The 14,683-nt window shown below is 57.7% G+C and overlaps 1 protein-coding gene across 1 annotated transcript in view; it reads right to left on the bottom strand.

Annotated features, from left to right (window-relative positions):
• MGAT5B (alpha-1,6-mannosylglycoprotein 6-beta-N-acetylglucosaminyltransferase B) overlaps nt 1-14,683 on the bottom strand; it is a 55,897-nt gene that overhangs the window by 924 nt on the left and 40,290 nt on the right. Inside the window, exons 12-17 of the mRNA XM_090292011.1 lie at nt 13,818-13,826; nt 7,147-7,299; nt 6,015-6,161; nt 5,738-5,854; nt 1,401-1,475; nt 51-295 (exon numbers count right to left, since the gene is read on the bottom strand). Coding sequence (XP_090148137.1) covers nt 51-295; nt 1,401-1,475; nt 5,738-5,854; nt 6,015-6,161; nt 7,147-7,299; nt 13,818-13,826 — 746 coding nt within the window. The remainder of the gene's footprint in view (nt 1-50; nt 296-1,400; nt 1,476-5,737; nt 5,855-6,014; nt 6,162-7,146; nt 7,300-13,817; nt 13,827-14,683) is intronic.

The following is a 14,683-nucleotide window of genomic DNA, read 5'->3' on the forward strand; positions in this document are numbered from 1 at the left end:
GGCGGCCAGGCGGGGCAGCAGAGGGAGGGGCCAGGGCGGGGCTCACCCACCTCTGGAAGGCGTCCTGGCTGTTGAGGAAGGGGAAGAAGGCAGGCTCGCAGACCAGCCCGCGGTCCAGGCAGGCGTCCGTGCAGGCCCTGCCGGCGGCGGCCAGCCAGGCCCGGAGCGAGTGCGCGGGGGGCCAGGCCCCGGGAGCCAAGCTGGCGTTCCGGGCCCACTCGAGGTGGCTGGCATTGGGGGCCAGGACGAAGGGGCTCTGCGGGGCTCGGGGCCCCGCTGGGGCAGCACAGAAGTCCTGCCAAGAGAAAGCGGTGTGAGGCCACCGGCTGACACTCGGGGGCCTGGCAGTTCCAGTCGGTGGAAGCGCATCCCCACCGGGAGCTCCCTTCATTTCCTCCCCGCAGCAGCCCCAGCAAGTGGGCGCCGTTCCACAGGGGAGGAGCAGAGAGAGGTCAGGGCACATGCCCAGGGCCACTGGGCCACTGGGTCACTGGCAGAGGCAGGCTGGGGACGGGGTCGGTCTGACCGCGGTGTGCTGACTGCTGGTCACCCATGGGTCACAATTAGGGGTTAGACCCAGGGGCGGGCAGAGCCCAGCAGTGGCCTTTCTGTGAGCTTCGTGATGACATCCCAGCCGGTCCCTGGTTCTGGCCCTGACCCAGACCCCAACAAGCCCTCCCTTCTGGGGGCCTCAGTGTTCGTCTGTAAAGCAATGGGCTACAGTCCCTCCCTAATGTTGGTGGGGCTGAGGACAAAGCGCAGGCAGAGGCCACAAACCGCCTGTCTGAATTCCTCGCAGTCAGAAGCCACCTGGGCAGACCCTGCAGCTAGACTCCAGACGTTGCCCGGAGACCCGGAGCCTGACTAAGCAGGACTCTGCCTGGGCTCCCGTGGAGGCTCCGATACCCTGGCTGGGGGGTTGGGGGGCAGGACTTCTACTTTCCAGGCAGTAGCCCTTCCTGGGGTTTTCAGGACAGTGATCTTCATCCCCCACGCCAGTCCCACCAACACACCCTTGGAGGGGAATATGGGGGTGGGGGGAGCATCTTCCATACTTATCATTCACTTAATCAGTTGCAAATCTTTTAAAACAATGTCTTTCTATAAATATGAAAAGTCCTAGTGTTTCTGTGTTGTGCTACGGAGTTGGGGCTCTAAAGCTGGGGACCCAGGGCAGGGGCCCCTCAGGCCAGGCCCCTGACAGAGCAGCACATACTGGTCCCCTGCCCCCCACCACCCGCTGCAGTGGGAAAGGAACAAAACGGACCGACTGAAGGAGGAGTGCCCTGGACAGGGCCAGCCTCCTCAGACAGTGGCGCTGGCTTGGCCCCTCCTCTGGCCGGATGGGGTTTAGGGGTGGGGCCCCCATCCCTGGGGCAGAGAGCAGGGGCCCCGCCTACCTGGTGCTGGATGTAGGCATGGATCCGCTCCAACATGCCCTCACAGGTGTACTCGTAGGGCAGGTAGGGGTCTACCTGTGGGAGAGACGGGCAGGCACCTGGGGCAGGAGACCTGGCTGCTGCCAAGGGCCCGGCCTTGCTCAGCACTGGGGGTAGAGATCTGGCAGCTCTTGGACCCCACACTCAGGGGGCCAACACCCCCTCTTCCTGGCCCCTCTGCTCAGTTGCCCCATCCACCTGTGCACCCCCAGGGGCTCAGGACCTGCAAGCCGAGGCCAGGTCACTCCTCCCCATGCTGACCCTGGCCTCCCTGAGCTTCCTGGCTTGCAGTAAGTTCAACCCTCCTTCCGGCCCTGGGCTCTGATGCCTCTCTTCCTACAGCCAACCCAGGTGGATTCATCCCTGCCTCTTAGGGGACACCACCTCCAGGAAGCCTCCCCTGAGCCCCACCCCACCCATTATGGGCCCACTTTGCTTTGTGACACCCCCGACTTTCCCCAGCACCCACATCATATCTTCATGTCCCTCAGGTTATGAGCCCCTTGGGAGCCAGGGCTGTGGCGTTCGCCACTGAAGCCTTGCTCGCGGGCACAGTGCCTGGTATACGGTAGGTGCTCGGGCAAGAGCATCCCCGACTCTGCCTGCATCCTGTCCAAGACACGGAATGTTCACACAGAGGAGCCCGGGGCATCTCCCAGCCAATAGAGCAAGTGACTTTTGCAGTTTCCTTTCCAGACCAGGCACTGGGGGCCACACCAGACACACTCCCCCAGCAAAGGCCACACACCATCTGTCTCGATACCCGAGTTTGAAAGCAGCCCACGCTGGGGGCAGATGGGAGCAGGTGGAGTGAGTAGCTGGGGCCCAGGAGCAAGAGGGATAGCGGGAAGAGGTGATAAAGGGGGTTCCCCACCTGCTCCCCACTTCATACCTGACCAACCGCTCCCTCTTTACGGCACCCCTCCCAGGCCCAGCACACAGCCACCTTGGAGGAAACCATCAGCGGTTGAGGACGTGGGGCGGCCCACCCTGAACTAGGAGGAAGGCCTGCTTTAGCCTTCGACCCCCCCCCACCCCCGCCGCCAACATGCGTGTGTCAGCACCACAGCCGGCCCAGCCCACCACGACCTGGCCATGCCCCTGAAGCAGCTCCGGAAATTCAGAGATTTGGCCCAGGTAGTTGGGCCTAACAGTTCTACCCGCTGTCTGCCCTTCCTCCTCCTCAGAGGCGGGTGGTGTCGGATGTCTCCTTTGCTTCCTGGAGACCCCACCTCGAAGGGCTGGAAGCCTGTCCTGGGCCCTCTGGCCAGCAGGATGCCCCCAACACTCATGCTGTGGAGGATCCAGGGCAGCAGGAGCTGCTGCCACCCTTGAAGCTGGCCCTGGCCCCCTGACCTAGTCACCAGGCCTGACTTCACCTGCACTAAGATTGGGACAGTTCCACTTTCCCAGAGGACCCCAGGTCCCAAATTCAGCCACCAGGTCACAGCCCATCATGGGGGCAGCCTCCGGCCATAAACTCAGCACAGCCAGGTTCCAACCTGCCCTCCAAGGCCCCAGCTCTGCCAGGACACCTCTGGGAGACATCTCTCGGGTGCCAGGCTTCAAGCCCTGGTTATAAACAAAATCCCCCCGAGAGGATCCCCCCTCCAAACGTCCCTCCGCCTACTCCACAGCAAATCTGTGTCACGCGGTGATTCCAAGGCTCCACGGGAGGGGCGCACTCTTAGCCAGCCACGTCCCACCTGCCGTGAATCTCCCGCCAGAGGCAGCTGCCTGTACAGAAATTACTCCCTTTAGGTCCAATTACAGGCGTGCACAGGGATCCGTCTCATCAGAATGGCAGGCGCCGGTCCTGCCGAGGACCTCGGGCCACAGTAATGAGCTCGGTGAGGCCTCCCCTCCTCTCACCTGGGACGGCCTCACCCTGGACAGACAGGTGCCAACAGCAAGCCCACTGAGGCCGAGAGGCACTGGAAAGGGCGCCCACCCGGACTGGGGGACAGCTGGGCTGGGGGCCTTTGGTCTCTCCCCTGTCCTCCCCACCTTGCCACTCCTCCCCCTCCCCCCGCGAAAGGCCATGTGATTTGCAGAACAAGAGCTGTGTCCTGGCCCTCCCCCTTGAAGGCGGCCCTCATTCGCTCTCTGGGCTGCTGCCAGCGGTCCCTAAACCCGTTCTCTAACATGGGGTTCCTGGGATTCCCCAGCGTGCGTGTCTCAAGTGCACACTCCAAGGCCACCCCGGGGTGGGTCCAGGAATCTACCCTGCACACACCTCCCCAGGTAAACAATCTGTCCTGGAGTCAGGCCAGACCTGAGCCTGGAGGGTGGGCAAAGGCCGCCCTGCCCTTGGGTAAGGGGTGGGGGGCTGGTTTTGGGGCCCAGTTACAAGTGGCAGCTTGGCACATTCCCAGCACCTTGGTTCCTTGGCCCTTTTGTTATTGTAATTTTTAAAGTTACCTAATGAACAGAATTAAACAGATGTTCATACTTCAAAAATCTGAATGGAAAAACAAAAGAAGTTTCCATCCGGGTGCCCTCCCACCCCTGCCCCTGCCCCGGGACAGAAGACTTGGAGGATTGCTTTGGCCAAGGGAGGAGAGAGGGAGTGGCAGGAGAATGTGGGGTGGGGGGCCTCTGGATTCGGGACACAGTGTGCTGGGCCCAGGGCTGGGCAGTCTCCAGGGGTGACTTCCCCCTTCTGCACTGACGTCCCCTGGGCAGCCCCCAGCTGAGGGCTGGCTCGGGCTTGCTCAGCAGGGGCCGGTGACAGTGCTGACCCTAGCATTCCCACTCGGAGGTAAATTCTGGCTTCCTGCCTCCCGGGTAGGGCAATCGGGAACATGATGGACCCCACCTGCCAGAGGGCACCAGCGGCACGTGCCCCCGGGGTGGCCCGCTCGATGGCACACCCTGTCTCACTCTGTCACTCCGGGGCCCTCCTTCCGGCTCATCTCCTGCTGCCATCATGCCTTGGGGTTTCCTTGGAGCCCAATCTAAGACACTCCATGACCCAGAGGGACTAACAGCAGGAATTTGCTAAAGTGGAGGCGGAACAGGGAGCAGAGGGCTCCCCCCACCGTTGACGGAGGGCCCAGGCCTGGGCCACTTCACAGGTCAACCTGGCTACACCTGTCCCAACTGCGGGGGGCGTGCACCGTGACACAGTGACGTCTTTCTTGGCACGTTCGCTAGAGAAATGCTCACACCCAGACAGAAGGCAGGGAAGACGAGGGTGGGCTTGGGGCAGGTCGGGAAATTTAGAGACGTTGGCTGAGGGCATGAACAAAGGCTGGGGCTCCCGAGTGGGAGTGGGGACCCCTCAGTGCAGGTGTTAAAAAGCACAGCCCTGGTTCAGGGCCAGGACAACCAGGCAGGCCTCGGGGCCCAAAGCTCAGCCCTCCCGGCCCCATGGGGGATCCAGCCCTGCAGGCCCCTGTCCCAGAGCCCCAGATGGCGGTCACACTGGCCACCACCACCCTGGGCAGGGCTCTCCCCTGCAGAAGGAACCTGTCAGGGTCACTCGCTTGTCGAGGCCCCTGTCCCAGCCAGTCCAGTCTCTCCAGTTCTGCTCCAGACCCACAAGGTCACCCCCAGCAGCCCAACCCCCGGGAGGGCACACTCAGTGAACGTGGCGTGGGCAGGGAAGGGGACACGGGCAGGAGTGGGTATTTCGTCAGCCTGGTGTCTGAGCTACAGCAGGAAGGGGGTCCAGAGGGATCATGGTGAGCAGAACAGCCTCTCCGGCTCACCCCCACCCACACGTGCAGGTACACACCCCCCCACACACCTGCGGAAGGAAGGCTCCACCCGCCGCTACCCAAAGGGGGGCCCCAGGGTCGGCGCCGATGGCACCACCCCAGACCTCAGCAGAAAGCAGGCTTCCAGCCGCACCCCAGGCTTGCGGAACCCGAATGGGCACTTTAACGAGGCCTAGGTGGTCTACGTAGCCCATCACGGCCGGCGGGGCGCTGGAGGCCCAGGCCCGCGGGACCCCGGTGCTCACAGCTGCGGGCGCCCACGCGGCACCTAACCTGCACCCAGAGCGCCCTCGGGCCGGGCCTCGGAGGCCCTCAGTGGATGATTCTGGACCCAGGCTGGACGTAAGGCTGGGCAGGCTGCTCCCTGAGCACAAAGGCACCCCCCCCAGCCACACACACACACACACACACACACACACACACACGCATGCACACGTGCACAGATGCATGTGCACACACATGTTGCTGAGGGGAGATCCGTGGTCACATCTGCCAACCCAGGCCTGCGCGTCTGAAGTCACCAGGAGGGCCGTCTGTCCCGCCCGGCAGTGAGGACACACGGGCTCGGAGCCGCACCTGGCTTCTCAGGATGGCCCTGATGGCCGCCTCAAACTCCTCCGAGCTGTTGTAGTCCACAGTCCACACGTGGGGCTTGCCGATGAAGCTCTCTGCGTAGGGGTGCTGGGAGAACACCTGGCCGGGGCAGACTCACGGTGAGGCTCCCAGCACCCGCCCCGCGGGGCTGCGCTCCGGGACGTGCTGCCCGGCACGCCGCGCCTCAGTCCCCGTCCGCCAGGAACCGCGGGGCCCCCTCCTGCCCCCCTACCCCGGGGCCGGGGCCCTTCCCACGCACCTCTCTGGAGGTGGGCTTCCCGCGGAAGAACTCGTGGTTGAGGGAGCTGTGGGGCGGGCTGAGGCGGGGCTGCAGGAACACGCAGCCGTTGCCGATGGCCTCCAGGGGCGCGGGGCCCTCGTAGGGGAAGCCGAACCCTATGAAGAGCTGGAGAGGCGAGGCGGCACGCCAGTCAGGGGAGGCTGGGCACCCCACAGCAGCCCCAGGGAGCCCGGGGCAAGGCCGGGAGGGGGCATTCCTTCACAGGGTACAGCGGGCGGCGAGGAAGCCAGCCCGACTAGCCTGATGCCACGCACACGCTTCCCTCCCGAGGCCTCGGTTTCCCCGGTTGTGAAATGAGACCCGATGAGGGGAGTCAATGGCCTCTGCCCGCTCTAACAGGCTGTGGTTCGAGGGGAGGGAAAGAGTGAGGGTCTCAGGCTTGGAGGGCTTCCGACCCTCACCCACAGCTGACCTCAGAGGACCGTGGCTCACTCCTCCTGCGAACACTGACTCAGCCGCACTCGGGTGGGCGGCGCTCACAGGGCTGACCCCCAGGAGGTGGGCAATGCAGGGCTCTGAGTCCCCCCAGGGCGGGCACGGAGGGCGGTTCAGGGCGCTCAGTGCACACAGGTGCCCTTTCCCTACCCCCACGTGCACACACGTGGGAACATCCCGGAGTCAGGGGTACGAAGCTGCGGTGAGACCATCAGAGGACCTGGCAGCTGGCCGGGGACACTTCCGGGCCCGCCAGCAGGTTCGTGCCCCGCGCCAGCTGCTGCTCCAGGGCTGCCGCTCAGGGGCTTCCAGGGCAGTCGGTCACAACTAACGGCCCGAAAGACTCCAGCCAGGAGCCCCCATCCCCACCTGCCCTCCCACTCCCAGCAAAAGCCAGGCTTGCTGCAGGGGTCCACTGGGCTGGAGGGTAGACAGGGGGCAGTTGGGTGGCCCAAGTCCTCCTCCCTGTCACCGAGCCTGTCACTGCGTGGCCTCTCCTGCCTGGCGGGCACCCCCAGCTCTGCCCAGCCCCCAGGCAGCCCGGACATGGAGCCCAGGACAGCAGACCGAGCTGGGGCCTGTCCACACGTGGATGGGGCCATGATCGGGAATGGCAGTCCGCACCGGGCTGGGCGAGCAGGTGAGGGTGGCTCACCTTGGCCTTCCGCAGCAGCTGCTGGAACTCGGGCTGCGGCAGGAGGCCGTGGTTCTTCACGAAGGCGGGGACCTCGGGGGGCCGCTGGCTCTCGTAGTACACGGTGCCGTGGATCTCCATGTACCTGCTCAGGATGCCCAGGACCTTCTTGCCCTGGAGGAGGAGGAGGAGGGGGACATGGAGCCTCGCCCCAGTCCTGGGAGGCAGAGCCCGCAGGAGGCACAGCCCTGGTCTGGGAGGCGGAAGAAGTGCGGTCAGTCCCAGGTTGGCCATTAGCCAGCCGGGGGACCCAGGGTGAAGCCCCTCTCCCCTGACCCTGTGAGAGCGGAGGCTGGGCTAGCCCAGAGGCTGCAGGGCTATTTTTAGCCATGGCACTGTTTTCTTTCCAAAGGGACTCTGTGGGGACCAACATTTAAATGCATCCAGGTGGAGCTTAGCTTCCACTGAACCCCTGATGACCTCCAAGGACCTCTGAGGAGGCGTGGACTCTCTGGAGCCCAGATAATCCACCCACCCATCCCTCATCCACCTTTTCCTTCACCCTTCTCTCCATCCATGTATCTATCCATCCACCTTCCATCTACTCATCCCTGCTTCCCTCCCCCCACCCACCCACCCACCCATCCTGTCCATCCACCCATCCATCCCTCCATCCACCCACCCGTCCCTCCTCCCTCCATCCCTCCATCCGAGCAGCCCATACTGAGCCCTGCTCTGCTCTGGCACTGAGCTCAGTGCTGGGAGCACAGGAGGGACAAGACAAGAGCCCCTGTCCTCATGGAGGACACCTGGGAGTGGAAACCCCGCAAACTAGCAAAGGCTCAGCCTCTCTAGACCTGAGAGTTCCAAGTCCAGGCTCCGCTTCCTCTCCAGCCCGAGGGGGCTGGAAACAGACCCCGCCTGCAGGGGAAGGGGAGACAGGGAGAAAGGGGGGCAGAGCACAGGCGAAGAACTAACACCTCAGCGTCTGAGCACCCAGCTAACCTTACGTCCCGGGCCCCGAGCCACAAACTGTGGTCAGTGTGGGACCTCAAGAGGGAGAAGCACAAATCTGCTGTTGGGTCCTACTTCTGGGCAGGGGGGTGGGGGGTTGAGACTGGAAGAACAGAGGAAGGCATAAGCTGAGAGGACCTTCAGATCACAGAGCAGGGGGTGGGGGCAGAGGTGGGGGCTCTCAGAAAAAGAACCCACGGTTCCCCTCGGCCTGCTGGCTAGCCGTGAGGTCAGATAGCCAGGAGCTTCAGCCCAGGATGAGTCAGTAAACCACAGCTCTTGGAGAATGTTTTCAATGGGCATCAGAATCATTAAGAATTCACACTGTGAAACTCAGAAGCGATCAGTTTTTCACGAGGACGCCCTGCACTTCTGGTGCTGTGGATCCATCCGCCCAGCGTCTGCGACCAGCCAGGAAGGATGGGGCCGTGTGAAGACACCTGTGAGGGTCCTGGGACTCTTAACAGAGTGGCAGTTACAAGGCCAAGATCCAAGAGAAAGGGGGTTGCTGAGGCCAGTGTGGCGGTCAGTTTGCCCCCTGGGGGCACCTGCCAAGTCCAGAGGCGGCAGCCATGGGAGGGAGCAGAGCTTCCGGTCGCCTTGCACAGCTGGGGGGCAAAAGGCAGAGCTGAAAGCCCAACCAAGAGAGGGAACCTCATCCTTCGTTGGAACACCAAGGACTGACACCCGGAAGAAGGGGTGGAACAGGGCTAGGGTGGCCCTTGCAGGGGCTGAATCCATTGGAAGTCACCTCGATCACTGTCATTGACTGAGGTGACTGGGGATGGCGAGGCCCCTGGCCACAAGCCAAGAATAAAATTAAGCCCTCTGTGGAAGAAAAGAGCGTCCTTGACCTCCAAGGACGTCTACAACTTTCATACTCATTTCCCAGCACTCCAAAAAGTAATCAACTGCAACCAATGAAATCCCCATCAAAACCCCAGCAGGCCTTTTCATGGAAATTGACCAGCTGATTCTAAAATTCATTTTAAAGTGGAAAGGACTGTTATTATACAAAACCACTTTGAAAAAGAAGAAGAAAGTGAACAGGCATATTACCTGGCTTCCAGACTGATTATAAAGCTGCAGTAATCAACAGGGTGATGTTGGCATCAAGAGAGACAGATTAATGGAACAGAAATAGACCCACATGTGCATGATCAATTCATTTTGACAAAGGTGCAAAAGCATATCAGTGGAAAAAGAAAAGCCTTTTCAAATAATGATCATGAAACACTGGATATCCATATGAAAAAAAAGGAAAAAGAAATAGAACTTCAATCCATCCTTCGTATCATGTATAAAAGTTAATTCAGAATGGATCATAGACTTAACAGTAAAACATAAAACTATAAAACTTGCAGAAGTAAAAATAGGAGAAAAATCTTTGTGACCTTGAGTTAGACAGATTTCTTGGAGACAAAACCAAAAGCACAATCTATAAAAGGAAGCGTCAGACTTCATTAAAATGAACTTTTACTCTTTGAAAGATGCTGTTAAGAGAAACACAAGCCACAGACTCCAAGAAAATATTTGCAAAGCCTATATTTGGGAAAGGACATATCTAGAATGTAAAGACCTCCGACAGCGCAATAATAAGAAAACAAACCACCCAATTTTTTTAAGTGGGCAAAGTTTTTGAAAAGACATTTCACCATAAAAGAGACAATGGGAGACAAATAAGCACAGAAATACCTCCAACATCACTGGTCCCAAAGGAAAACCCCAAGAAGACACCATGGCGTACCTGCTAGGATGGCTGACATTAAAAAGGCTGACCACACCAAGCGGATGAACTTGTAAAAGAGCTGGAACTCTCGTCCTTGCTGGCAGGATTGTAAAACCATACAACGGCATTTCTTAAAACGTTAACCAGTTCCAGAGTTCTACAAGATCACCCAGCCTACTCCTAGGTATTTAACCAAGAGCCAGGAACACATACGTCCACTCAGAGATTTGCACACCAATGTTCACAGCAGCTTTATTGGGAAGAGCCCAATACTAGAAACAGCCCAAATGTCCACAAGGAGGTGAACGGATAAACAAAGTGTGTGTATCTATCTATACAACGGGATATTATTCAGCAATTCAAAGCAATAAAGTATTGATACGTGCAACATCATGGATGAATCTCAAAATAATTATCCTCAGGGAGAAAGGCCATACAAACATGAGTATATACCATATGATTTCACTTACATAAAATTATAGAAAATGAAACTAACCTATAAGTGACAGAGAGTAGACCACTGGTTGACGGGGGAAGAGGAGGAGAGGAGGGATGGGACGCAAGGGTGACAAAGGGAGGAATAAAAATACCAGGGAAGGTGGATCTGTTCCCCGTCATGATTATGGTGATGGTTTCCCAGGTGTGTAAAAATATAGCTTAAAACATAAAATGACACATTTTAAACATGTTCCGTGTGCTACTTATCAATTATACCCCAATAAAGCTGATAAAAATAGATTTTTAAATTTAAAAATTTAAATACCTTGATTTTTAAAAATCAAATCTGTGAGGAGACAGGACTATATGATCAAAACCCCAGAGAAACAGACAATGAGAACAGACCCACAGGAGACCCAGAAGCTGGAGTTGGTTACCAGATACCGACGTGAAGATAAACTTGCTGGATACAGTCCAGGAAATAGAAGCCAAGGCCTGAAACCAGATGGAAATGCTACAGAGGGAGACTCCCATGGCTGAAATGAGGAACCAAGGGGACGGGTCTGACAGCAGGTGACACACAGTTGAAGAGAACTCATTTAGTGGGAGAAGAAAAGAAAACACCCCGAGTGAAGCGCAGAGGAATAAAAGGCGCGAATGAGGAGATCCAGGAAGGAGCACCCGCTCCGATGGGTGTGTCCACGGAGTCTGAGAAGCAAAGGAGAGAGACGGGCCAGGAGCCATACAGACAGAGAAGGGCTGAGAATGTTCCAGAACAGGCCACAGAGCCAAGCACAGACTCACACAGAGCTACAAACTCCATGTGGGGTACATCCAAAGACACCCACACGGAGGCACGTCATAGTAAAACTGGGGAAAACCAAACAAGAAGTGGTGAAAGAGGCAGAGAAAAAAGACAAATGACCTGAAAAGGAGTCACGGTAAGAGGCACACCAACTCCTCAATAGAAACAATGGAAGCCAGGAGACGACAGAATATTTTCATAACGCCGAAAGAAAGGAACCTCCGAGCTGGGAGTCTGTACACGGCAAACATATCCTCCCAGCACAAAGGGGGAAATAAGGGCATCTTTAGAACACTTTTAGAAAATTAAAAGTCACTAAGAGCATGTAAGCGAGGGCAGCGATTTCCAACCTTTTTTCATCTCATGGCACCCATAAACTAATTCTGTGGCACACCAAAAAAATACATGTTTTGCTGATATGACAAAAATATAGGTATAATTTTGATTCCTTCACACTGATGGCTACTGTTGAGCTGGCTGTTGCCATTTTTTAATTTGACCATCTAAGGGAAACGAGGTCAGTGTCCCTGACTAATTAGTCAGGGCTTACACATTTAAAAAATTCTTGTGGCTCACTGGTTGAAAAATCACTGAGCTAGAGGGATACAATTAAAGGAGTCTCGGGTTCTATTTACTGCCTCATAAAAGGTAGAAGTGTTGACTTATAGTAGACTTCGATAAATCAAGGAAACAGGTTATAATCGTGAGGGTAACCACTAAGAGAGTATAAGAGTATTAGTCAGCTAATGGGGACTGGATTTAAAAATATATATCAGTGTGAAAGAAGAAACAAGAGGAAAAAGAACAGAACACGCCAGAAAAAGAAACAGAAACCAGCTAGCAAGATGGCAGATTCTAAGCCAAATACATCGGTAATCGCACTAAATATAAAAGGACTATTTAGTTTAAAACTGAATTACTCTCATAGAAAAAAATCGAACCAACAGCAACAACAAAGTATGAAGAAAATACCCCTGAACCCTGTGATTCAGCTTCCTAACCCTGCTCCCAGAGGCAGCTCTTCTAACAGTTTCCTGTGTGCCTTCCCCAGATCTCTTATACATTATCAGCATAAGCATTTTCTTTAAAACGCACACACGTGCACAAAAGGGTTCATGGTACATACACCATTCAGCAACTTCTTCCACCTAATCTCACGCACGTACGTTTCAAAAAACCGTATTTACTCTTCATACATATAAGGTCCTCTAATATTCTCTCATTCTATTATGTCTATGTCATTCAATTTCATTTAAAAAGGCTAGTTAAGCCCCGGCTGGTGTGGCTCAGTGGATTGAGCACCAGCTTGCAAACCAAAGGGTTGCCGGTTCGATTCCCAGTCAGGGCACATGCCTGGGTTGCAGGACAGGTCCCCCGTTGGGGGTGCGTGAGATATAACCACACATTGATTTTTTTTCCCTCTCTCTCTCTCTAAAAATAAATAAGTAAAATCTTAAAACAAAAAAAGGCTAGTCAAGACTCCGAGTTGAGAAAAAAAGACAAATATCATATCCCCTCGCTTACACATGGAAACTAAAAAGGCTGAACTCATAGCAACAGCACAGTGGTGGCTGCGAGGGCTGGAGAAATGGGGAGACGCTGGTCACAGGGCACACACTTCCGGTGACAAGAGGAGGAAGCTCAGGGATCAGCGTGGTGACTGTAGTCAGTCACACTGTGTTGTGCGCTTGAATTTGCTGAGAGCAACTCTGAAGCGGCCTCGCCACACGGGAACCAAGGTGCCCACGCGAGGTGGCGGGTGTCCGTTCGCCTGATTGCAGCACCCACGTCACGGGCTGCGCGCGTCTCAAGCATCTCGCTGTACACCGCAGGCGGATACGATTCTTCTTCGTCAATTATTCATCAGCCAAGCGGAGGCGCAGAGACCCAGAGCTCGCAGATGTCACCACTTACTCACGGGCTGCGACCTGCAGTCTGGAAACGGTCCCGGCTCGGGCAGACGGCTGAGGTCTGGGTGCTCCCCCAGCAGAGAGCAGGGCTCGCCCGCGCCCGACCCGCTGCCCTGGCCCCGCCGCTCGCGCCCGCTCCCTGGGGCAGCTTCCCAGGGGCGCCCCATATGACAGGCCTCCTCGCCCTGACCCCAGCTGCCACTCGCTCCGTGAGGCTGTGACGAACTCACGAGCTCCTCCCTCCTCAGCCCCCTGGCCCCCTGAACCCCGGATGGCACGGGCCCCTGGCTGCTGCTCCATCCTGCCACCCGGCCGCCTCCGACTTGCTTGGCTCACGAAGGCCAGAGCGAGGCTGTCTTTTTTGGAAGCAGCTTCTTCACAGCCTCCTGCCAACCGGCGCTGCTCCCGGCTGCCAGTCTACCGAGCTGGGGACACAGCCTTTCTCTTCCCGGACTGCACAACCTCTCGTTCTCTTGCGCAAGTTTCTCAACAGTGTTTTCTGTAAAAGCTGACAGTCTGAGCCCTCCTCTTCCCCAGCGCGCGGGGTGCGTGCAGCCAGCTCGCCAGCCACCCCAGAGAAGGGCCTCTGGTCCCTCTCCCTGCACCCCACGGTGGGCACTGACATCACAGCCCAGGTCTGGGACCTTCTGTCCTGTCTCCTGAGCTTCTCTGCCATGATCCAAGGCTTCATAACCGGGGGCAGAGGCCGTGCAGAGCCGGAGGTAAGTGTCCGGGCTCTGGAGTTAGACGTGGGTTCGAATCCCTGCCCCGGATGTTCCAAGCTTGTCACTCTAACCCCCTGGGCCTGACTGCCTCCTTTGTTAATGGGCGTGACAACATGAGTGGCGGACGAGTGAGCACCCAGTGAGCTCTGGGTGAACGAATATTAGTGACCGTTATTACCAGAGGGCTGTGGTGGCACCGATGGTGAGGTGTCCCCCGTCCTCAGTCACACATCAGTGTCCCCTGACACAGGGCAGGGCCGCGGGGCTGGATCCAGCCAGGAGGCAGCGTGGGGAAGACATGCGCGTACCACCCTGGAACAATCCCTGAACGTGGCCCTCTCAGCCCCTGCTCCTCCTCATTGGCTGGGGGGGCGCATGGAGGGACTGACATGTTTGGGTTCACCCTGAACTACGAGGCAAGACTCGGGGTGGGAACTAAATAGGGTGGGCCAGCGGGGCAGGAAGAGCCGAGGAGGCCACACAGCCCTGGCCTGACACCTCCAGAGGGTGTGAACGGGGAGGAGAAGAGGCGTCCACCTTGCCTAAGTCACTGTCCGCTGAACCTGCCCCCCACCAGGACCGGGTGAGGACCAGTCAGTAAGACGACCACGGGATGAACAGGCCTGGCAGCAGCTGCCGCTCAATCCACGCTTCCCACGGTCAGCATCCTTACGCTGACCTTCACCCCACGCACCCGCCCACGGTCCACAACCATCCTCGGAGCTGCCCTGCGCCACGCCAAGCCACCGTCACCTTCCCCCCCACCTCAGTCCATCCACAGGAGCCCCGAGCCCCAGCGAGCCCCCGAGGGAACCCCGGGGAGGAAGGTGTGAGTGGGGGAGGGGCAGGAAGAGGAGGAACATGCAGCAAACAGTCACCATACCTGCAGCTGCCTCGTGCCCCAGCGCAGCAAGGAGAGGAGAGAGCGCAGGTCAGT

The sequence above is a fragment of the Furipterus horrens genome, unplaced genomic scaffold (assembly GCF_987537825.1).
Source record: "Furipterus horrens unplaced genomic scaffold, mFurHor1.1.pri manual_scaffold_11, whole genome shotgun sequence".
In the NCBI taxonomy this organism is placed as follows: domain Eukaryota; kingdom Metazoa; phylum Chordata; class Mammalia; order Chiroptera; family Furipteridae; genus Furipterus; species Furipterus horrens.